Source organism: Acomys minous, assembly GCF_964271855.1.
Source record: "Acomys minous genome assembly, chromosome: 20".
In the NCBI taxonomy this organism is placed as follows: Eukaryota; Metazoa; Chordata; class Mammalia; order Rodentia; family Muridae; genus Acomys; species Acomys minous.
The window spans coordinates 8918484-8943576 of NC_140502.1; the positions used below are offsets into that span (position 1 = coordinate 8918484).

At 41.1% G+C, this 25093-nt stretch overlaps 1 protein-coding gene across 4 annotated transcripts; it reads right to left on the bottom strand.

Annotated features, from left to right (window-relative positions):
* Positions 1-1054: 1054 nt before the first annotated feature.
* On the bottom strand, positions 1055-23706 carry LAIR1 (leukocyte associated immunoglobulin like receptor 1). Of its 4 annotated transcripts, none has more exons than XM_084770247.1 (8): positions 23458-23706; positions 17362-17397; positions 4832-5161; positions 2678-2794; positions 2540-2582; positions 2416-2453; positions 2202-2251; positions 1055-1782 (listed from the first exon to the last, which is right to left on the bottom strand). In XM_084770247.1, exons 1-8 carry the CDS (start codon positions 23489-23491, stop codon positions 1636-1638), a joined length of 795 nt encoding a protein of 264 aa, XP_084626373.1. In that variant the 5' UTR covers positions 23492-23706; the 3' UTR covers positions 1055-1635. The 4 variants fall into 4 exon arrangements, with proteins under 4 accessions (XP_084626373.1, XP_084626372.1, XP_084626375.1 ...); XM_084770246.1 differs by lacking the exon at positions 23458-23706 and adding an exon at positions 23189-23420; XM_084770249.1 differs by lacking the exon at positions 17362-17397 and having other exon boundaries at positions 23458-23705.
* Between the last annotated feature and the right edge of the window lie 1387 nt (positions 23707-25093).

Below are 25093 nucleotides of genomic sequence, written 5' to 3' on the forward strand. Positions count from 1 at the left end.
AAAAAAACAAAGTTGAACTTAGCAAATTAACAGGGAAAAAAGGAACTCAAGAGAAGGCAGACGAATCAGAGAGACTCCCATTCACACACTCAGGCATCCCATAAAAACACTAAACTGAAAGCCATAATATATACACAGAGGACCTGGTGTGGACCCGTGCAGGCCTTGTACTTGCCCATTCAGTCTCTGTAAGTTCATATGAATATTTTCCTTTTTTTTAATTAATATTTTTAAATCTATGTTTGATTTAATTAATATTCTTAATTTTATGTTTCACTTCTGTGAAAATACGTTTGGAACTGGTCTACCTCACCAATACCTCTCCCCAGCCACCCTCAGGTCCTACCATTGTAAGATTTTTATCACTCCTACTTCATGTCTTTTAAGGTGACTTTGTCTCTTTTTGTGATAGGTTCTCTCTTTGTGGCCCTAGCTGGTCTGGAACATTGCTATGTTGACCAGGCTGCCCTAGAACTCACAAAAGTCTGTCTCCTAAGTACCAGGGTTGAAGAAGTGTGTGCCACAATGCTCAGCAATGTTCCCTTTTTATATCATTGCTGTTGTGGTGGATAATAGCTCTGTAAGTCTAAACAGTGCTGATCATATGTGCACGGGTATGGGGATCTTTGAACCTGACTCTGTGTGGGGGCAAAGATACTGACAAATAGCATCTCACAGTATTCTCTTACTCCATATGCATCCATACATTTGTGTGCACATGTACGTTGGGGTGTGCATATTTTCATGTGTGGGTCTGCCTGTGTGATTTTGTGTGTAAGTGTGTGTAGGTAGAACAGTTCAACTCACTCTCAGTTGCCACTTCCTTTTGACTCCTCCTACCTCTTCCATTCCAGATCAACACACTTCCATCAAGAAACACTGACCCAAAGTACAATCATCAGGGAACACGTTGAGATCACCCAGTGGAGGTGTCAACTGTGCTGACTATTTGTGCTGATGCTACAGACAAACAGAATATCAAGTTCTGATGATTCACACATGAGTATGGTCAATTAAACATATATTGAAAGGAAAGAGGAATCATAATCACCTATCTGTATCTCTCATTTCTCCATTTATTTCTGAACAGCAACAAAAGCAAAGTTTGGGTCCTTACAAGCGGTGTGTCCAACACCCACAAACACTGTAGATGCTCCATCTTCAAAAACACCCATGATGCACCCCATGAGGCCTGACACAAAGAAGGGACTTGGCTTTCAGCTGCGTGAGTACAGCCCAGTCAGAATCAGCAAGGGAATCCAGGGAAGCCTTTGGTGTTCACTGGGTTCATTACACAACTGGAGATGTAGAGGCAGCTGGACAATTACAACATGGACTGTAGAAGGATCTGTAGAAACAGCTATTGTGCTATAACTGTGCCTTAGGAACAACTGGGTGATTGCAACTGAGCTCTGAAGGTTACTGCAATATACTCTTTCCAAGGACGGATACTATCGTCTATACAATACAACCCCTAGATGGGGAACAGGGACCTCCAAACTCCAGTCTCCCCCTCCAGCAGAACTGGCTAGCTAGCTTTCCACATGAGGGCAATCCAAAGAGGAGCCATTAAATTTCTGTTTCAGGGTTTTTTCAGTAGTGAGTGTGTGTGTGTGTCTCCAGGTGTGCCCGGGCTCAGCGTCTGATGATGTCTGCATATATGCTGGATTTGACCATGCTATCTGTGCCCTGTGGCGCCACAGCTCCACCCATCCTCTGTGTGCGGGAGTGGTGATCCAGCTGGGCATATGTCACCTCCTGAAGGTCTCCCGCAACTTGGGTCTGAGAGAAAGAAGACCAGACGACCAGAAAGAGTTAGGACAGGTGTAGAATAGGAAGCTACCTGCTCTATGAACTGTAGTCATGTTATCCTGAAGTTCCCTCCCAGGAGTGTCTGGGTTGGATCATATGACCCAAAGACATATCAGAAATAACTTCTGCCCTTTCATTTCTTAGATGCTCTCTCTGAGGGAGGCCATATGCTGTGGAGAGCCCTCCTGCCTGTAGCCGTGAGAATGTGTTACTCTGGACATGAATCTTCTATCCACTAGGCATTATATATGACAACAGCTGTAGTCAGTATTTTTGTTAACTCGTCCCCTCCTGGGTTCCTTACCTGAGAGACTGAAACCATGTTATTAAGCTGCTAAGTTTGGGCACATTTTGTTAGTGAACACTAGATGATGCACATAAAACCCTACCAAGGATTCTGTTCTTCTGTCCTCAGGAAGCCTGTTATCTGTGAGTATGTCTATAGAAAAGAAGACATTGGATAATTTCACTTTAATAGACAGTAGAAAAGAATATTACCACATTATATTCTACCACCACCCTTAGAATTTCCCTAGAGGGTTTCCTTCCCAATTGCTTCTCAGTGGGCTGGGTAACCTCTTCCTTGCTCCTCACATCCCTTACCTGGTGTCCTCTCCAGGTCATTAGTAGCTAGGCTGAGCCTGAGCAGAAATGATAGATGAACATTAGAGACTGGCTGGAGGCAAAGGATTGGACAAGAGTATGGAAGTCATTCCAGGGGTCTCACCGTTGTTGTGGTCTCTGCTGCTTGATCTTGCTGTCTGGGAGCCCTGGAAATAGTCAGTTGTTCACATTTAAGAGGAAGGTCTTTTTTCCCAGCACTCCCAACAGTCCACCAAAGCCAACTCTCACCACCAATACCTACTCTGCTTTTTCTGGTGTTGCCTATAGAAGCTGAAGAGGAGGAAGAGGCAAAATAGGAAAACCACAAAGACTATAATGCAAATATACATGCTGTCAGTCTTCGGCCCAGGTGTATTATCTAGGAAAGATGGTAACCAGGTTATCAGCAGCATGCATTTATTGAGCACCTACTTCATATCACACACATGTACTGGGTGTTGTTCATGAGCATGTGACTATATAAAACTTCACATAGCCCATAGTCTTGAAACATGAACTCAGTACCCCTATATTACCAGTTTAGTAGCGCCTACCTTTTTTTGTACTCAGGGACACAATAACCACCTGCAAGGTCCTTTCGAAGGACTCACCAGTCATATGTGGCTAATGACATTCATGGTTCCCATAGCTAAGGGCACTAACTTTTTGAGTGAAACCATGTAAGATTGCATTGGCAATAACACTCTGTAGAGCTTTGCAGACAGGCTCACAACCACCAGGAAAAGAAGCATAACTCTCTCAACAAACCCACTTTGGTGTCTCACCGAGGTCAAGAAATCTCATCCTGTATGTTCCTCAGGGTAACCTGTGGCAGGAAGATGCTCAGTTCCGATGTTATCTTGTTGCCTGATACCCTGCAGGCAGCGTCTAGTGCTCATCCAATCCTCTACTTTAACACGCACCCTCCTCCACCCATGCACTCACTGTACTACCTCACAGGTGGACCACATAAGATAGATCCCATCTGTCCTCATTTTGTTCAACATCACAGGGCCACCCGGACTGACTGCCTTTCACAGGTTACACTCTTCCCGTGTCAATTTCCTCTCGGGGATTCTTCATTGTCAGGCACATACATTGGGCTATCTCAGAGCCTACACTGACAAGGTTCTAGTCTAACTGGCTAATTGGCTAGCCTACTCTAACTACCCTAATTGGCTCCATCACACAATATGTATAGTGAGGCTCGGCCACAAGAGGTCAACACAGAATTATGCATCCTATGGTCTAGAGTGTAGCTGCAGGGACTGCAGCTGCTTCTTCGCAGAGTCTTCAGAATGTGGTATCTTTGACCAAAAAAAAAGGTTAAATTTCTCCATATTTAAACTAGTAGGTTCTCTGGGCATGGTAGTACACTCGTTTAATCCCAGAACTCAGGAAGCAAAGGAAAGAGACTCTCTCTAAGTTCAATGTCAGCCTTCTATGTATTGGGTTCTGGGGCAGTCAGTGATACACAAAGGGACCTGGTCCTAAAAACAAAACGAAGAAACAAAATAACAACCAAAAAAATAGTATGAATGATACCTTGACATCTGGTTCTGAAGCTAATCAGTAGGATGGTTGTCACATCAACCTAATATATAACCTCTTAATAAACTACTACACCAGCAAAGAAAAAGGATGAAGGATTGAGAGCTTATGAGAGGAGCTTTGTAGACCTCTTCTCCATCCTAAGTATTGATCCAAAATGGAGACCTTGCCTGTCACTCAACTCCAGACCAACCACAAGAGATGCCTGAAAGGATAGGACAGGGAAAATATGAAATCTGACAGAGCTCCTCCTCAATTCCACCTGTGGTGGGTGGGGAATGGACTTTCCTTTGATTCCTCCCTCACTTGTTCTGCTTGGCCTCACAGAATCTGCACTGAGCAACTCCTTTTAAGACCTGGGAAGACATGGAAGTGGAATAGAAGTTCTTCCTAGGTCATCACTCCAGGACACAGAGACAATTTCAGGCCTAGACTAGTCCAGGTCTGCCCACCAGCCATCCTTGGACCATACTACCTACCTAGTAAGATGGAACCACACTAGAGGAGATTTGTTCCTGCAGCCAAAGCAGGCTCTGACTCAGTGGAAAGAAGATAATCCACCATGTGCACTGAAAAGACATACATCACCTTGAGAGGAGTCTATCTTCAACTGCTGGTGGGGCTCAGTTGCTACCCACTTAAGCAGTGAAAGTTCTGTTACCTATCCCTCAGACTGCAGATGTATCTGTGTCATTTATAGTGTCCGGTAAGACCAAAGCTCCGGGGAATCTGTGGTGTTAGAACAAGGAGGGGCAGCTGGTGCTGAGCAAGGTGGGAGACAGATCCTTGAGGTTAAGAAAAAGCAAAGGATGTTGAGGACTGCAATAACAGCTATGGGTCAGAGTCCAGAGTACTGAGAACAAACCTGAGGTCTTTGTTGGACCTGGGGCAGGACCGGGGGTGATATTTTCACTGGTCACCTTTAGCTCCACACTCTCACTGCGATCAGACCAGATGCGCCCGTTCATATAGATACAGTTATATCGTCCAGAAATAGATGCATTCACTGGGCCGAGGAAGAATCTATTCTCTTTCTTAGAAGATGAATCAATCTTATTATCCATGAAGTTTTGACCATCTTTCTCCAGGCGGACACCCTCATATTCACCGACGATTGAGCACACAAAGGTTACAAGACTCCCTTGAGGGATCACAAGACCTGGCTCAGCCTTGATGGTGGGAACAGACTGAGCTCCTAGGAGAGAGCAGAGCAGGAGTCTCAGTGTACATAGTAAGGACACTGCCATAGCACAAAACCTAATTAGGTGCGCCATTCAATAATATTACCAAATTTAGAGTTCTCTAGACATAATCAAATGCCATCATTATAACATCCCCACTTTTGTGTGCATTTGAATACTCCTCACTAATAAGTATCCTAAACCTAAGCACATGTTGTTTCTGGAGAAGATCCATCCAAGGAAATCTCAGAGCGACCTAGTCTGAGCACATCTGGGGCAGAGTGCCCTGCCTCCCTGCTCATTTCAGGGACCTTTGCATTCTCTACCATTTTCTCCACCTATTTGCAGTCTGTTATTGGGATTTAAAAGACCATTTTCTTCTAATTGTCTGGATTTAGGAGGACTTGATAAAATCATAGGCATGTATACTTATGTCGAGAACAATTTAACATGCTCACATTTACTCTGTTCACAGTGTCTGCTTTGTGAAAGTGATGTATGTTGTGAAACTGCTGGGTCAACATAATCAATATCGATTAGCAGGTGAAGTTACACGTTTTTAAAGATAATATTAATCACTTACCACCATCATTTATCAATTTCCAAGCTTACAAAAACACAGGTGCTACCAACTATGCATAGTTGACATACTAGCCTTATACATAGGTAAATGAAACTTTATACACAAAGACCAACATTCTCTAAATCTCTCTCCTTCCTTCACTCGTTCTTTCAAATATTTTGAAAACCTTCTAGGGGTGTCTTCAATGATCCCATGGTTTTATTTATACAATAAATAGGATTGCTTCCATTTGAAGGGAAAGTATGGGAGGAAAGACTGATGTTGAGAGAAAAATTATACAATAGAGTGACTAGAATAAGACTGTGATGAATGTGAGGGATGAGCATAGAAATCTCAAGAGGATGGTGAGACCAGATGACAGGGAACATGAAACTTGCACTGAGACCCAAGAAATGGGAGTAAATTTCTTATACCTAGAAGACAGGGACATGGGGGATCCAACATTGATGTGTCAGAAAAACTACACCCATGACACATCAACAATATGGCTATTTAAACATTCCCTGAACAAAGACATCATCAGTTGACATCCCAGCATGGCTGAGGAAAATCTCATGGGTCTCCATGCCTAGTCAAAGAGGTATACGCATTTAATCACTACTGAGAGAGAGATAATTAGTATTTGTCAGAAATGAGCCCCTTAATTGCTTATCCAACATCAAAGAGAGTCATCTCTAAACACACACACACACACACACACACACACACACATTAGTAACAAAAAACTAAACAGCAGGTTGCATTTGTGTATTTCTTTGAATATATGTGTCCATGGGTATGGAGGAAAAATAAAGAAAAAGAGGCCATAAATTTGAGAAGGATCACTGAATGGAAGGACATAGCAAGGTTAGAGGGAGTATAGATATGGGAAATTTATGTAATTATATTTTAATTAAAACAAATTTTTTCTTTTTTTCCTCCTTTATTAATTTATTCTTGTTACATCTCAATGGTTATCCCATCCCCTGTATCCTCCCATTCCTCCCTACCTCCCATTTTCCCCTTATTCCCCTCCCCTATGACTGTTCCTGAGGGGGATTTCCTCTTCCTGTATATGCTCATAGGGTATCAAGTCTCTTCTTGGTAACCTGCTGTCCTTCCTCTGAGTGCCACCAAGTCTCCCTCTCCAGGGGACATGGTCAAAGGTGAGGCACCAGAGTATGTGAGAAAGTCATATCCCACTCCCCACTCTACTGTGGAGAGTGTTCTGTGCATTGGCTAGATCTGGGTAGGGGTTTAAGGTTTACCGCCTGTATTGTCCTTGGCTGGTGCCTTAGTTTGAGCGGGACCCCTGGGCCCAAATCTGCCTATCATAATGTTCTACTTGTAGGCTTCTAGGACCCTCTGGATCCTTCTACTTTGCCATTCTCCCATGCTTCTCTCATCTAGAGTCCCACTAGAATGTCCTCCCATCTGTCTCAGTTTCCTGGTAAGTGTAGGCTTTCGTGGGACATGCCCCTTGGGCTAATATGCAGATATAAGTGAGTATATACCATTTGAGTCTTTCTACTTCTGGGTTAACTCACTCATTATGATCATTTCTAGCTCAATCCATTTATCCAAAAATTTCGGGAATTCCTTGTTTTTAATAGCTGAATAGTATTCCATAGTGTATATGTACTACAGTTTCTTTATCCATTCTTCTATTGAGGGACACTTAGGCTGTTTCCATGTTCTGGCTATTATGAATAAGGCTGCTATGAAAAATATAGAAGAGAGGTAGTAATGATGCCCAGTTTCTGAGGCCAGGAAAAAAAACTCTGTTAAGAGACACATGTGAAGACTCTAGGATAAAACAGAAATAAAAGCTTCCAGAGAAAATAATAACAATCAAAACACTATACATATAAAACAAAGAAAAAATATTAAAAGCTGCAAGTGAAAAGACCAAGTAACACACAAAGAGAGACCTATCAGAATTAAACCCAACATCTCAACAGAGACTCTAAAAGACAGAATGGCCTTGACAGATGTCTTGAAGATTCTAAAAGACTATGAATATCACCCTAGACTACTGTACCTAGCAAAATTTTCAATCACCATAGATAGAAAAATCAAGGTATTCCATTACAAAGTGACGCTAAATCAAGATCTTTCAAAAATCCAGCCCTATAGAAAGTACTAGAAGGAAAACTTCAAAGCAAGGATGTTAAGCATACTCATGAAAACACAGTAAAGACTTCCACATCAGCAAAACCATAAGAAGGGAAGTTCTCCTCTTATCTATCTATCTATCTATCATCTATCTATCTATCTATCTCTATCTATGTCTCTTTCTCTCACACACACATACACTAACAACAACAACAACAACAATAACAACAACAACACAACAACAAAATAACAGGAATTAACCATTGGTCATCAGTATCTCTAAATATCAATGGACTTAATTCCCAGAGAAAAGAACAGGCTAACAGAATACATACTAACATAGAATGAATCCTCTGCTGCATACAAAAAAACACCTTAACATCAAAGATAGATATTATGTCACTGTAAAGTGTTGGGAAAAGATTTCTAAGCAAATGGACCCAAGTAGAAACTTGGTGTGGCTATTCTTTTTTTCTCTCATTTTTATTTTTTACACATACATTTATATTATGACACATATATAAGATAAACTATATACAGCAAGAGGTACCACAAAACAATCAGGAATTATACTAATGTTACATTCATAATGTTTTGGTTATTTGTATTTGACAACCTTGAAGAAAATATATTTCCTATCTTGGTGAGTGTAAAATTCTAAACGTAAATCAGTATCTATCATATCTCATCTCTATCAACTTAAAACATCTATCTAGACCTAATAACATCTTAAGCCCTAAACAACTAAGCTTAATTGTGTCTACCAAAATAGACTTCAAATCAAAATCAATTCGAAGAGATGGTGAAAGACATTTCATATTCATCAAAGGAAAAAATCCACCACAGTGATGTTTCAGTGCTTAACATGCCTGCAATGTGAGGCCACCCACAGTTCTAAAAGAAACATCATATCTCACACACTAATACTTTGGAGACTTCAATACCTCACTCTCACCAATGGACAGATCATCCAGACAAAATCTAAACCAAAAAAAATACTGGAGTTAATTTTTATTAGCTTCATAACATAGCATTATGACTCACATGGAACTAGCATACGCACAAAACATTTCACCAACACACTAAAGAATATACCTATTTCTCAGCACCTTCTCAAGAATTGGCCACCGACTTCAAACTGTAGCTCCTTCAGAATCCAGATTGGACTGACAGTGAGCAACAGACTAAGCCTTCTGAAGCATGCAGGTTCATGGACCAAGAAGTTACTGGGCTCTGAGACACAACAGTATACCCATGGTTATTTTTTTGCCCAATTCAGCCTCTCTTGTTAAGGCAATCTAACAATTCTTTTTTTTTAAAGTATGTATATCCATTGCATTGGGTGTCACTTTGCAGAAGCCTGCTTAATACACTAATTTATAAGTAAAGTTAGAAAGATTTTAAGATATCTGGCCATAATGCAAAGGAATAAATTTGAAAATTATTGTTTCATCTCATGATAGCATTTTAATATTTAAACTATAACTGATGTACCATTAATACTCTTCTTTCTTAATGTAGTACAAGCTCTTGTAATATGATCATCATATTTATGATAATGAATCTTTTTCCTTTTCATCTTTAAATACAAGTGAGTGAAAACATGCATGAAACTTGGAATAATAAAGTATTTAAGGCAACCAAAAAAAAAGAATTGGCCACATACTTGGTCATAAATCAAGTCTCAACAGATACAAGAAAATTGAAATAATTCCCTGTATCTTGTCAGGCCATCATGGATTAAAGCTAGATATCGGCAATGCCAGAAACAACAAGAAGCCTACAAACTCATGGAACTGAACAACTTCCTACTGAAAAAGACTTTGATGTCAATAGAGAAATAAACATACTCTGGTGCCTCACCTTTGGCCATGTCCCCTGGAGGGGGAGACCTGGTGGCACTCAGAGAAAGGACAGCAGGTTACCAAGAAGAGACTTGATACCCTATGAACATATACAGGGGGAGGTAATCCCCCTCAGGAACAGTCATAGAGGAGGGGAATAAGGGGAAAATGGGAGGGAGGGAAGAATGGGAGGATACAAGGGATGGGATAACCATTGAGATGTAACAAGAATAAATTAATAAAGGAGAAAAAAATTTAAAAAAAAGCAACAGAATGTTTTAAAAATAAAAAAAGGAACATAAAAAAAGAAACCATTTTCTAGATAGATACCACTTACCAAACTTAAATCAAGAACAGGCAAACAATTTATATAGACCTGTAACCCTTAATGCAATAGATGCAGTCATTAAAAGTCTCTCACCCAAAAAAAGTCAGGACCAGGTGTTTTTAGTACAAAACTTTACAATACTCTCAAAGAAGAGCTAATAGCAGTACTCCTCAAATTATTCCACAAAATTGAAACAGAAAGAACACTGCTAAATTCACTTTATGAGGACACAAGTCACTCTGATATACAAACAAAAAAATTTAAAATAAGAAAATAATATACTAATTTCCCTCATGAACATTGATGATAAAATACTCAACAAAATACTCATAAACCAAATTGAAGAACATATCAAAAAATCATCAGTGGTGATCGACTAAGCTTTATCCCAGAAATGCAGGGATGATTCGGGATATAAAAATCTGTCCATGTAATCCACTATATAAACAAACTGAAAGAAAAAAATCACATGATCATCTCATTAGCTGCTAGAAAGGCCTTTGAAAAAAATCTAACACAACTTCCTGATAAAAGTCTTGGATAGATCAGGGATACAAGGCACATACTTAGACATAATAAAGACAATCTGCAGAAAAGCTATAGCCAACATCAACTTAAATGGAGAAAATATCCATTAAAGCCAAAAACAATCAATGTTGGGCCCCCCCTCCATATCTGTTCATTATAGTACTTAAAGTTCTAACTAGAAACAATATTGAACTCATACTGGAAAAGAAAAAAATCTTAAAAACAGTCGTATGCAATAACAGAACTTCCAGAGGCTTCATCATCACTGATCTCAAGATACAACTATGGAGCAAAAGTAAACAAAACGAATACAAGAGCACATCAAAGACATCATTCATCATGACCAAGTAGGCTTCATTCCAGGCATGCAGGGATGGGTTAATATACGGAAATCCATCAATGTCATCCACCATATAAACAAACTGAAAGTAAAAAAAAATAACACATGATCATCTCTTTAGACACAGAGAAAGCATTTGATAAAATCCAACACCCATTCACGTTTAAAGTCTTAGAGAGATCGGGAATACGAGGCACTTTCCTCAACATAATAAAGGCTATATACAGGAAGTCAATAGCCAAAATCAAAGTAAATGGTGAGATACTCAAGGAAATTCCTCTAAAATCAGGAACAAGGCAAGGCTGCCCACTCTCTCCATATCTCTTCAATATAGTACTCGAAGTTCTAGCCAGAGCAATAAGACAACAAAAGGAGATCAAGGGGATCCAAATGGGAAAGGAGGAAGTCAAATTATCCCTATTTGCAGATGATATTATAGTGTACATAATTGACCTCCAAAATTCCACCAGAGAACTCCTACAGCTGATAAACACCCTCAGCAAATTGGCTGGATACAAAATTAACTCGAAAAAGTCTGTAGCCTTCCTATACACAAATGACAAGCTTGCAGAGGAAGAAATTAGGAAAACTACACCCTTCACATTAGCCACAAGCAATATAAAGTACTTAGGAGTTACTCTAACTAAGCAAGTGAAGGACTTGTTTAAAAAAATTTCAAAACTCTAAAGAAAGAGATTGAAGATGACATGAGAAGATGGAAGGATCTTCCTTGCTCATGGATCGGGAGAATTAACATAATAAAAATGGCCATCCTACCAAAAGCAATCTACAGATTCAATGCAATCCCTATCAAAATACCTACACAATTTTTTAAAGACATTGAAAGTTCAATTCTGAACTTCATATGGAGAAACAAAAAACCCAGAATAGCTAAAACAATCTTGTACAATAAAAGGTGCTCTGGAGGAGTCTCCATACCTGATCTCAAACTGTAGTATAAAGCAATAGTAATTAAACCAGCATGGTACTGGCACAGCAACAGGCTGGTTGATCAGTGGAATCGAATTGAAGACCCAGATATGAATCCACACACATATGGTCACTTGATTTTCGACAAAAAAAAAAAAGGAAAGGAAAAAAAACTTTATAGTATTGGCAAAAAAAAAAAAAACAAGCAGATTGCTCAAGGAGATCAAAAGACACAGAAACAAACCCACATACCTATGGACATTTCATTTTTGACAAATAAGCCGATCTGTTTGGATGTCCACATGTAGAAGAATGCAAATAGATACATACACATCACAGCAAAAAAGGTCAAGTCCAAGTGGATCAAAAACTTCAACATAAAACCTGATACTAAATCTAATAGAGGAGAAAGTGAGGCGTTGCCTTAAACACATCAGTACAAGAGACAACTTTCTGAACCAAGTACCAACAGCTCAGGAACTGAGATCAACAATTAATAAATGGGACCTCATAAAACTGAAACTCTTCTATAAGGCAGAGGACACTTGTCAATAGAACAAAATGGCAGCCTACAGAATTGGAAAAGAGCAGGAGAGACCCAAGCCAGATGAGAAGTATTCCTCACTCAGCATCTGGGGAACAACGTATGATGGCCTTGACAAGATCGTGGAGCACTGTAACCTGCCTGAGATGCATGTGGGTGACTGGATACTCTTTGAGAACATGGGTCCATACACCATTGCTGCTGCTTCTACTTTCAATGGGTTCCAGAGGTCGACCATCTACCATGTAATGTCACGGCCAATGTGGCAACTCATGAAGCAGGTCCAGAGCCATGGCTTCCCACCGGAAGTGGAGGAGCAGGATGTTGGCACTCTGCCTATGTCTTGTGCCCAGGAGAGTGGGATGGACCATCACCCAGCAGCCTGTGTTTCTGCTAGTATCAATGTGTAGATGCCATTCTTGTAGCTCTTACCTGAAAGTTTAGCTTGAATTAAGGGATTTGGCTGGCAAGGATGTGGAGAGAGAGGAACACTCCTTCGTTGCTGGTGGGAATGCAAACTAGTACAGCCACTTTGGAAATCTATCTGGTGCTATCTCAGAAAAATGGGAATAGGGCTTCCTCAAGACTCAGCTATTCCACTCCTTGGAATATACCCAGAAGATGCTCCAGCACACAACAAGAAAATTTGCTCAATCATGTTCATAGCAGCCTTATTCATAATAGCCAGAACATGGAAAAAGCCTAAGTGTCCATCAGTAGAAGAATGGATAAAGAAACTGTGGTACATATACACTATGGAATACTACTCAGCTATTAAAAACAAGGAATTCCCGAAATTTGTGGATAAATGGATTGAGCTAGAAATGATCATAATGAGTGAGTTAACCCAGAAGCAGAAAGACTCAAATGGTATATAATCACTTATATCTGCATATTAGCCCAAGGGGCATGTCCCACAATAGCCTTCACTTACCAGGAAACTGAGACAGAGGGGAGGACATTCTATTGGGACTCTAGATGATAGAAGCATGGGAGAATGGCAAAGTAGAAGGATCCAGAGGGTCCTAGAAACCTACAAGTAGAACATTATGATAGGCAGATTTGGGCACAGGGGTCCCGCTCAAACTAAGGCACTAGCCAAGGACAATACAGGCGGTAAACCTTAAACCCCTACCCAGATCTAGACAATGGACAGAACATTCTCCACAGTTGAGTGGAGAGTGGAATATGACTTTCTCACATACTCTGGTGCCTCACCTTTGACCATGTCCCCTGGAGGGGGAGACCTGGTGGCAATCAGAGGAAGGACAGCAGGTTACCAAGAAGAGACTTGATACCCTATGATCATATAGAGGGGGAGGTAATCCCCCTCAGGAACAGTCATAGGGGAGGGGAATAAGGGGAAAATGGGAGGGAGGGAGGAATGGGAGGATACAGGGGATGGGATAACCATTGAGATGTAACAAGAATAAATTAATAAAGGAAAAATTACACTAAAAAAATAAGGGATTTGGGGGCACCATTTAACTTAACTATGCTAGTTTTGGAATGTCTTGTAAGAGTAGGGTCAGCACCAATGCAGTATGAAAGGCTAGGAGATAGGGTCACACTTACCTGTGTTCCTATGGAAACTTTGAATATTTGTTTTTGTTTTTTTAGGGAAAATATTCTTTTTATCACTATTTTTATTTTTTTAATTTTTTATTAATTTATTCTTGTTACATCTCAATGGTTATCCCATCCCCTGTATCCTTCCATTCTTCCCTCCCTCCCATTTTCCCCTTATTCCACTCCCCTATGACTGTTCCTGAAGGGGACCTCCTCCCCCTGTATATGCTCATAGGGTATCAAGTCTCTTCTTGGTAACCTGCTGTCCTTCCTCTTATATGGGTTTTTATTCACTTTTCAGACATGAGACTAATGAGTGCCCCCTCAGCTGCTGAGCAAGCATTTGTGGCTTGTACATTGGCAGAATGGGCCAAAAGCTTGTGTTGTGACCCATTTTGAAAATAAAGTGTCTTGAAATAACAAAAAAAAGAATTAGCAAAGATCTTCACCAAACCTATATCCAACAGAGGATTAACATACAAGCTATGTAATACATTCAAGAAAGTAGACTCCAACAAACCAAGTAACCCAATTGAAAAATGGGGTACAGTCATAAACAGAATTATCAACAGAAAGATATCTAATGGCTGATACTCACTTAAAGAAATGGTCAACATCCTTTGTCATCTGGGAAATGCAAATCAAAATGGCTCCAAGATTCCATATTACCCCCCATCAGAGTTGTTTAGATAAAAAAAAAAAAAAACTCGAGACAGCAAATGCTGGTGAGAATGTGGAGAAAGTGAAACACTCCTCCATTGCTAGTTGGAATGGAAACTTGTACAACCACTCTGGAAACAAATTTGACGGTTTATCACAAAATCAGTAATAGTTCTCCTTCAAGACCCAGCTATACCACTTCTGGGCATATACCCAAAAGATGCCCCACCATACCACAAGGACACTTGCTCAACTATGTTCATGGCAGCTCCATTCACAATAACCAGAACCTGAAAACAACCTAGATATCCCTCAACCAAATATTGCATAAACTAACTGTGGTACATTTATACAATGGAATGCAACTCAGCTATTAAAAACAAGAACATTGAGAAAGTTTCGGGCAAATGGATGGATCTGAAAAATATCATCTTGACTGAAATAACCCAGACCCAGAAAGACACGCATGGAATGTATTCACTTATATATGGATGTTAGCCATAAAGTACAGGATAAGCATGCTAACAATGCACAGACCCAAAGATGCTATGTAACAAGGAGGGTGCAAGGGAGAATGCTTGAGTTTCACTTAGAAAGGGAAATAAAATAGACGTCAGAGGTAAATAGAGTGAGGGAACTGGGCGAGAGAGGGTTGGAGAAGATTACAGGAGAGATAAGTGTGGAAAGGATGGAGGGTGAAAGGACTGAGAGAGAGAATGGAAATCATTGGGGGTGGGGGGCATCTCTGGATCAAGTCAGAAGCAGGAAAATGGAAACTCCCAGGAATTTATAAGAACATAGCGAACAGAATCAGCTGACTGGGATGACAGGGTCTCACAGAGATCAGGGAGCTTATAGAAGTCTGTCCTAGGTCCTCCGCATATCTGTGTGTGTTGTGTTGTGTTGTGTTGTGTTGTGTTGTGTTATAAGTAGTTTGATGCCCTTGTGGTAATCCTACCAGTGTAGCTGGGGCTGTATATGACACTTTTGTCTGCTTGTGGGTCTCTTTCTTCCTACTGGATTGCTTTGTACAGCCTTCATGTGATGACACGTCCCTGTCTTATTGTAGCCTGTTGTGTCATTTTTGGTTGTTGTCCCTGGGAAACCAGCCCGTTTTCTGGAGGAAGTCAATATGGGAGAGGGGGGAACTGAAGACTGGATGTGACATATGAGAGAAGACGTGTTGGGGAGTAAAAGGATTTTTAAAAATATGCTATATCTAGCATAAAACATAATTAAAAGCTGCTGGATGGAACCTTCAAACTGTTGAAAGTAGATACTATTTGCGCTTCTGCATGGCAAGAAACAATCTTAGCAGTGCCAAAATGAGTGAGAGCCATAGGAGGTGTAGACAAGCTGAGGAATCAAGGGAAAAGACAGCAAAGAGTGGAGAAAGGACAAACATAGGGAAAAGAAATCAGAAATTTATGAAAGGAGATAAAACGACTTGAGGCTTGGTGTGATGGTGCAAACATTTCATCCAAATACTCAAGAGGCACAAGCAGTGTGTTCTATGTCAGCCTGGTATACATAGCAAGTTACAGGATAGTCAGGGACACACAGTGAGACTCTGTCTCAGAGCAAACAAACTAGTAAACTAACAGACTTTGTCTCTGGCTCTATTGCCTGTCTTTGGATCTCTTTCCTCTAGTTGGGCTCCCTTGTCTGGCCTTAGTAGGAGGAGATGCACTTAAGCTCTGCTGGGACTTGAGGTGGCAGGGCAGGTTGGTACCACTTGGGGGCTCCATTTCTCTGAGGAAAGAGGGGAGCAAAGAAGGGAAGGGGGTGTGAGAGTGGAACTGAGAGGAGAGGGGGGAGGTGACTGGGATCAGGCTGTAAAGTGATAAATTAATTAATTAATTAATTAATTAATTAATAAGAAAATTGAACTGGTCAGAATCAAGGACTTAGTGACATATTCTGCGTAGGAAGATGATCAGTTGTGAATTCTCAGGCTTTATTTTGGGGACTGCCAAGGCTTTCCTAAGGGCATCCGAACAAAGGTCTTGGTCCTACTGAATAGAATTGTCTTCAGAAATAGCCCATTGTCTCTACAACATGACTCCCAGTAAAGAAGAAGAGACAGAATCAAAGCAACTGTCAGTGAGTACATAGTTTTTAAAAAAAAAAAAAACAAAAACAAAAAACAAAGTGTGATGTACAAGCATGTTAGAATGTTGGTCACACCTCAGAAAGGAGCTGAGGATGATGGTGACGACCACAATGAATATGGAGATGTTAAGTGAAATAAGCCAGTCACAGAAAAACCTATACCACAGCATCTCACTTATATATGGAATGTAACCTCGGAGATAGTTAGAATGGGAGTAAGGGGAGGGTGGATGGAGAAAGAGAAGATGCTGGTCAAAGGTACAAATTTTTATTTAGACAGAAGAAATACATTTCTCAAGGCCTCTCATGCATGACAATTACAGGTTGTTTGTTTCAAAATTCCAATAATGGTAGACACATAACATTCTCAATGTAAAAACTGATGAGTGTCAGAGATGGCTTACATGTAACTTAGCCTCATTTAATCTTAGCGTAATATAAATACACATCAAAACAGCGTGTTGCATTCCATAAATATATACCTATTTTTTCAATTAAAAATATTTTAAACAAGATAACAAAGAAATGCAAGTGGGGTAGGGGAAGAGAGATGAAGTTGGCATGTTTGGAAGTGTCTATGATAACAGGGAATATACAAGGTTTATCCTCCAGACTTCCCAGGTGGACATGATCCTCTTCAAGGTTGCCCATGAGTGTAGAAGAAACTTAAGACATGACTCACCATGCGTTGCGTTAATTTTCCATCCCAGGCACAGCACTGAAAGAGAATTACCTAGTGAGAAGGGCATTTACCACATGGTTTGCTTATGTAGGTGAGGACATCAGGCCTCCCATCACAACCCAGCCATTCCTGCTCCACATTAATCTCAGAGCATAATCCTACTTCTTGCTTTTTAATAACTCTAACATATCCTCAGAACCAGCCACAAGGCAGATTTTTGGCCTCAGACAAACCTTCACTTCAGATGACACAATGAACCCTAGTATACGCCGTAAGCATAGTGATGTTAGCTTAAACTCCCATGAACGCAAAAATACAATGGGATTACCTAGAAATGTTTCAATTAATTACAAATCTTAATGTCCAAATATACAAACTGTTCTGTTACAGTTCCGTACACCATGTCATCTTATGGCATTATATGCTGTCATTTTAATTTTTCTTTGTTTCCTGGAGCGAAAGACAGATAAAAATCATTGTCCTTGAACTCATAATAAACTAAGGGATAGCTGGCAATTGTGTAGGCAGGTATGGCCCTAGCTGAAAAGACATATTCTCATAACTTTTAGACCCCATTAAACTTTAGTCCTTGTCACCTTTTGTCATTCTAAACTCACTATGAACTCGTGAAATGGATACATGGCTAAGAGTCGATTAGTTCAAAATATGTAACCTGCCATAATTTAGAATTCACCTGTTTTTGTGATTAATTTCTTTATTGACTATGAAGTAATTCCTTTTTCTCGGAGGTATAAATACTGTAACAAGACGATAAACAGTGTTGAAGTTGAAATCTTTAACTTCACCCACCATTTCCTCTTCAATGGATGTGCATGAGAGTGGTTCGTTTTCTCTTTCTGTCTTGCTTTCTATTCCCCCAGTAGATCCACAAATAACTTAGCAGACTCAGAACTCCAATCAACCCTCTCCGACAAGGAGGCATACTTTAGCTTACCAGAGATCTCCACAAAGAGGCCTATCTTCAGATGAAAGAACCTCTTCTTACAACCCTCTGCAGTTTTGGCCAAAGCCTACTTTTAGAGCTCTGGCTACAGGAAAAAATGTGATCACTTTAAGTTTTCTTCCTTAATTGGAGTACAGTCACTCTGTAAAGAAGAACCCTGGGCTCCCTCCCTCCCCTCTTTCTTCTTTCAATCATGATCAGTTGCCAAAGCCATCAGCTCAGTGCTCCAACAGATAAAGTGAAGAGGAAGTACCAGATCCTATCCTGGATCTTGACAGAGCAGAGAGACTCTGACAGAAACTGAAAAGGTTCTGTAAAGCCAAGGATGCTGTCAATAAAATGAAATGATGGTCTACAGATTGGGAAAAAAATCTTCATTAATACTACATCTGACAAAGGGCTAATATCCAAAATATATAAAGAAATCAAAACATTAAACACCAACAAACATAATAACTCAATTTTTAAAAATGAGGCCCAGAGATAAACAGAATTCTCAACAGAGGAATCTCAAATGACCATGAAGCACTTAAAGGAATGTTCAATGTCTTTAATCATCAGGGAAATGCAAATCAAAGGACTCTAAGAGTCCGTCTTACACCCATCAGAACAGCTAAGATCAAAAACTCAAGTGTCAACACATGCTGGCAGGAATGTATAGAAAGGGCAAGAATGTGGGTCAGAGGAGAGGACATCCTATTGAGACTTTAGGCGAGAGTAGCATGGAAGAATGGGGAAATAGTAAGATTCACAGGGTCCTGGAAACCTACAAGAAGAACTTTTTTTTTTGGTGGTTATAAACACTTTTTATTTTATTTTATTTTTATTTTTTTCTCCTTTATTAATTTATTCTTGTTATATCTCAATGGTTATCCCATCCCTTGTATCCTCCCATTCTTCCCTCCCTCCCATTTTCCCCTTATTCCCCTCCCCTATGACTGTTCCTGAGGGGGATTACCTCCTCCTGTATATGTTCATAGGGTATCAAGTCTCTTCTTGGTAACCTGCTGTCCTTCCTCTGAGTGCCACCAGGTCTCCCCCTCCAGTATGACAGGCAGATCTGGGTCCTGGGGTCCGCCTCAAACTAAAGCACCAGCCAAGGAGAATATAGACAGTAAACTTCGAACCCCTACCAAGACCTAGCCGACGAACAGGATATTCTCCACCGTTGAGTGGAGAGTGAGATCTGACTCTCACATGAACACTGGTGCCTCTTTTCTGACCACATCCCCTAGATGAGGAGGCCTGGCGGCACTCAGAGGAAGGATAGCAAGTTACCAAGAAGAGACTTGATATTCTAAGAGCATATATAGGAGGAAGAGGTCTCCCTCAATCACAGACATAGGGGAGGGGAGAAGGGGGGAAGTGGGAGGGAGGGAGCAATGTGAGAAAACAGGGGAAGGGCTAACAATCGAGATGTAATATGAATAAATTAATACAAAAATTTTTAAAAGAATGTATAGAAAGGGAAACATTCCTCCATTACTGGTAGGAGTGTGCAAAGTGGTGTACAACCACTTTGGAAATCAATCTGGTGTTTTCTCTGAAAACTGGGGATAGCTCTGCCTTAAGTCACAGCTGTACCACTGGTCATACACCTAAAAGAACCTCCACCATACACGGATTCTTGCTCAACTATGTTCAGAGCACCCTTATTCATAATTGCCAGAATCTGGAAATAACCTAGATGTCCTTCAACCAAAGAATGGATACAAAAAAACTGTGCTACATTTACCACAATGGAATACTACCCAGCTATTAAAAACAAAGAAAACATGAAATATGCAGGCAAATGAATGGAACTAGAAACAATCATCCTGAGTGAGTTAACCCAGACCCAGAAAGATACACATGATATACACTTACTTATAAGTGAATTTCAGTCATACAGTACAGGATAAACATAATACATTGCATGGACCAAAAGAAGATAAGTAACAAGGAGAATCCAAGGGAGGATGCTTAGATTTCACTCAGAACCACAAATTGAATAGATAGATGTAGTCGTCGAAGAGAGGGAACAAAGAAGGAGAGGTAACACAGGAAGATATGACACTGGAGGTCAGACCTAGGGAGCGTGGGAGAGGAAGATAAAAGGGCCTATAGAGAAAAGAAAAACTGGGCCAGGGCATCATTGTGACAAGAGGAAGCTCTAAGTCAGGATAGGCACCCTAGGGGATATGAGAGGGACCCTAGCAGAAACTTGTTTTTTTATTAATTGATTCACATTACATCTCAAAGGTTGTCCCATCCCTTGTATCCTCCCATTCCTCCTTCCCTCCCATTTTCCCCTTACTCCCCTCCCCTATGTCTGTGACTGAGGGGGACCTCCTCCCCCTGTATATGCTCATAAGGTATCAAGTCTCTTCTTGGTGACCTGTTATCCTTCCTCTGAGTGCCACCAGGCCACCCCATCAAGGGGACATGGTCAGAAATGGGGCCCCAGAGTCAGACCTCACTCACCACTCAACAGTGGAGAATGTCCTGTCCATTGGCTAGGTCTCTAGCAGAAACTTCTAATAGCAGGGGTTATAGAGACTGAAGCGGATATTGTCTAACTAGGCAAGTCTCCTAATAGAAGAGGAACACCAACCCAGCCACAAACTTTGACTCAATAATCACCCTGCCTACAAGATGTGCAGGGATAAAGATAGTACAGATAGAGCGGAGATTGAGGGAAGGTCCAACCAAATGCCTAACCCAACCCAAGACCCACCCCACAGAAGAGAACAAACCCATGACACTACTAACGATATCTGCAAACAGCATTCAAGCAGAAGTTTCCTCTGAGAGGCTTCATGCAGCAGCACCTCAAAACTGGTGCTGAGCCTCACAACCAAACATTGGCCAATGTGTAGGAAGCCTTGTGGGAAAGTGAAGGGATTAAAAAAAAAAAGACCTGGAGATGACAGAAGCTTCACCAGAAGACCAACAGAGCCAACTCACCAGGGCTCAGAGGGGCTTGCTGAGACTAAAGTACCAACATAGGACCTTACATGGACTGTACCTAGGCATCCTACGAAGATGTAGGTGATGGGCACCTCAGGCTTCATGTGGGTCCCCTAGAAAGGGGAACAGGGGCTCTCTCTGACATGGACTTTCTTGCCAGCTTTCCAGTTTCTTTCCCTTGGCAGGACTGCCATACCAAGCTATAGGGGAAGAGGACAAGGTCATTCCTGATGGGACTTGATGAGCTGGCATGGATGGGAATGGGGGCTCCCTTTTCTGAGGAATAAGGGGTTGGGAATGGGGAAAAGTGAGGGGGTGTGACTGAGAGGTTAAGAAGTATGGGCCTACATTTTTTACCACGTCCCCTTGATGGGGAGACCTGGTGGCACTCAGAGGAAGGATAGCAGGATACCAAGAAGAGACTTGATACACTATGAGTATATACAGGGGGAGGAGGTCCCCCTCAGTCACAGTCATAGGGGAGGGGAGTAGGGGGAAAGGGGGAGGGAGGGAAGAATGGGAGGATACAAGAGATGGGCTAACAATGTAGATGTAATATAAATAAATTAATAAAATATTTAAAAAAGAAATATGGGGCTATAACCAAGATCTAAGGTGAATAAATAAATAAAATTCTTAAAAAGATGAAACAAAGTTGGGATAAGGAAGTAGTATATGGGAGGTAAATGCAAAAATGGGGGGCGAATATGGTCAAAATACACTGCACGCACCTATGAAATTCTCAAAAATGTATTTTTAAATACATCTAATAACAGCAATTTGTTTATCATTATGCCCATAGATTAATGCATCTCCCAACCTTCATCTGAGAAGTTTCTATTAGCAGTAAATGTAGATTAACACAGGGCCCCAGAAGTGGCCAAGATGCAGTGAAAAATAGACCACAGAATGCTCAGCCTTAAAGGAAGCAAAGGTACTACACACATCCTCCTCCCAAGACTCAGGGAACATTTGGGAAGAAGGGATGTAAATAATGGTAGAGCCAGAAGCAGTAGATGACTTCAGAGACTAGAGTGTATTCTGAACACAGAGGGCAACTGCACATATAAACTCACTACCGTTGTGACAGCAAACACAAGACCTGTGCACGGCCAAGCTATATAAAGTACCAGAATTGGAAGGGAAGTTAGCCCTACATTCGTTGCTTTCAGCTTTGGAGCCAGCAGAAATTACTGGCTGCTGAGAGAGGAAGAGTCAGTTTACTATAAGATTGTAGCCCCTAGAGCTGCTCTTAATGGTGCACACCTTTAGTCACAGTGCTTGGGAGGCAGAGACAAATGGCTATGTGGCTTTGAGGCCTGCCTGGGAAAACGAGTTCCAAAATAACCAGGGCTACATAGTAAGAGCCTGCCCCCCCCCAAAATAAAATAAAATAAAATAAAATTTGTAGCCCTTGTAAGGCAACCATGCTCCAGTGCTAGACCACACACCCAGGAATATTTGGTCAACACAACTTTGTCTAAAAAGGAGTACAAAAATTGAATAAAGCTGACTGTGTAGGGAAAAGAGGTAGATCTTGGAAGAGTTGAAGGAGAGTAATTTAAGGAACTCTAAAAACTAATAAAAGGTATTTTTTTAACCTGGTGGTACTCAGAGGAAGGACAGCAGGTTACCAAGAAGAGACTTGATACCCTATGAACATACACAGGGGGAGGTAATCCCCCTCAGGAACAGTCATAGGGGAGGGGAGTAAGGGGAAAATGGGAGGGAGGGAAGAATGGGAGGATACAAGGGAGGGGATAACCATTGAGATGTAACAAGAATAAATTAATAAAGGAGAAAAAAAGAAAAAAATTTTTAACAAGGGTACTAAACAATACAAAACCTTATGATCTTAAAAAAAATTAAGAGAGTTGGGGTGTAGGGAATACAATTAGATGGTAGTGTGCTTACCTAGCATGCATGAGGCCCCAGGTTCACCCACCAACATTTGGGGAAAAAAACAAATGTCCCAGAGTCACCTTCACTTCCAAACAACTCTTCCTAACTTCTCTTAAAGCTGAACTTGGCCACATGCTCCATGCCTGTTCTTGGCAATAAATCTGCAGAGTTGTCCTCCCGGGGGGTCTCCAGAATCTCCTTGGCTGGTTTCAGGCCTGAGCATGAATAGACTACCTTCCTTAAACCACATTCTCTATCCCTCCATTTCTGACAGAACTCACCCAGGGCCAGCACAGTGGCAAGATGAAGAGACATGACCCAGGCTCCAGGAGGCTGACCTGAATTGAAGTCCTGCAGCAGACACAACAGACAGGATGCAGGAACTGGTGCTCATCACAAGATTTCGGAGTTTCCCAATATAAAGAGGAAGAGGTTTCTCATGAACTTTCCATCCTCTCCAATAGTAATTGGCTTCACAAGATGATATCAGAGTCTACAGAATGTGTTGGGCTCCTAAGCTCGGCTATAACAGAGCTTATTCCTTGACTTCTTTGTCACTCTGTAAATATAGAAGGATAAGATTGTACATGTCACTCCCCATTGTAGAAAGTAATGGCCACCAACCATTCACCAAGACATTTCAATGCCCAGAGCTCACATTGCCTTTACTAGAATCATAAAGTCCCCACTAAATGTTTAGTGTTATGTTTGCAAAAAGCTCGACCAGATGTTCACACATTGTGTGTGTCCTGCTATTGGATAATGGCTTTGGCGATTAAATAATATTGATTTGGCACTTGGGGAGGTCTGAACAGCAAGTCCAGGACAGCCAAGGCTACACAGAGAAACCCTGTCTCAATGAACTGAGAGAGAGAGAGAGAGAGAGAGAGAGAGAGAGGTCTTGATGTGTGTGTGTGTGTGTGTGTGTGTGTGTGTGTCACAGTGTGTGGTATCACAGTGTGTGTAGTAGTCAGAGGACAACTTGCTGAACTCAGTTTCCTCCTTTTACTATGTATTCCCCAAGGAATCAAATTCAGGTTGTCAGAATCAGTAGCAAGTGTCTGTAACCACTGACCCCAGATGATGATTTTTAAAGATATAAAAAAAATTTTTTCAGAAGTGTGCAGAAATTGGATCCTTTTCTTACGGTTAATGAGAATGTGGAATGCACAGCTTCAGCTGTTCTGAGGAATCCTGCCTCTAGGTGAATGAGGCAGAATCATTGTGGAACTGAGTCTGATGGTGCATGCTTTTAATCCCAGCACATTTGAGGCAGAGACAGGTGGATCTCTGTGACTTCAAGGCCAGCCTGCTCTACAGAGAGTGTTCCAGGACAGCTAGCACTACACAGAGAAGGCATGTCTCAAAAGGGAAAATACAAAAACAAAATAAATAAATAAATAAATGAATCATTTTGAAAATGCTGGGCCCTTCCCTTTCCCCTCCCCCGTGTGACTAGTTAAAAAAAAAGTAGAAGCCAGAGGGAAAAAATATCTTCCTCTCTGAAAATAGCATGACGGTTTCACAAGAAAAGAAAAGGGAAATTACAAACAGAACCACAGTAAGATGGTGTGGAAGTGAGATGTCAGCACTAATGTAACCATTGCAGCTCACACCACAAGATCTATGATGGAGAAATAAGTCTGAAACAGTTGAAGAAAATGTGGTGTACATACACAGGGAATGAAAGTGATGATGATGATGCTCTGTGAAAAGCCATGGCTGTACCTTCAACAAATGGCTCTAAGTGAAATGATTAAGAACCAGAAGGATGGCCGGGCATGGTGGCGCTCACCTTTAATCCCAGCACTCGGGAGGCAGAGGCAGGCAAATCTCTGCGAGTTCAAGGTCAGCCTGGTCTGCAAAGTGAGTCCAGGACAGCCAAGGCTACACAGAGAAACCCTGTCTTGGAAAAAA

Excerpts from the sequence above, each read along its gene's own strand:
- LAIR1 (XM_084770246.1), bottom strand. The coding sequence starts at position 23,225 with ATGTTGGTGGGTGAACCTGGGGCCTCATGCATGCTAG. Across the intron at positions 2,583-2,677 it reads GCAACACCAGAAAAAGCAGA|GGCTCCCAGACAGCAAGATC; the intron begins GTAGGTATTGGT and ends GACTATTTCCAG. Across the intron at positions 2,454-2,539 it reads CAGCAGAGACCACAACAACG|GCTCAGCCTAGCTACTAATG; the intron begins GTGAGACCCCTG and ends ATTTCTGCTCAG.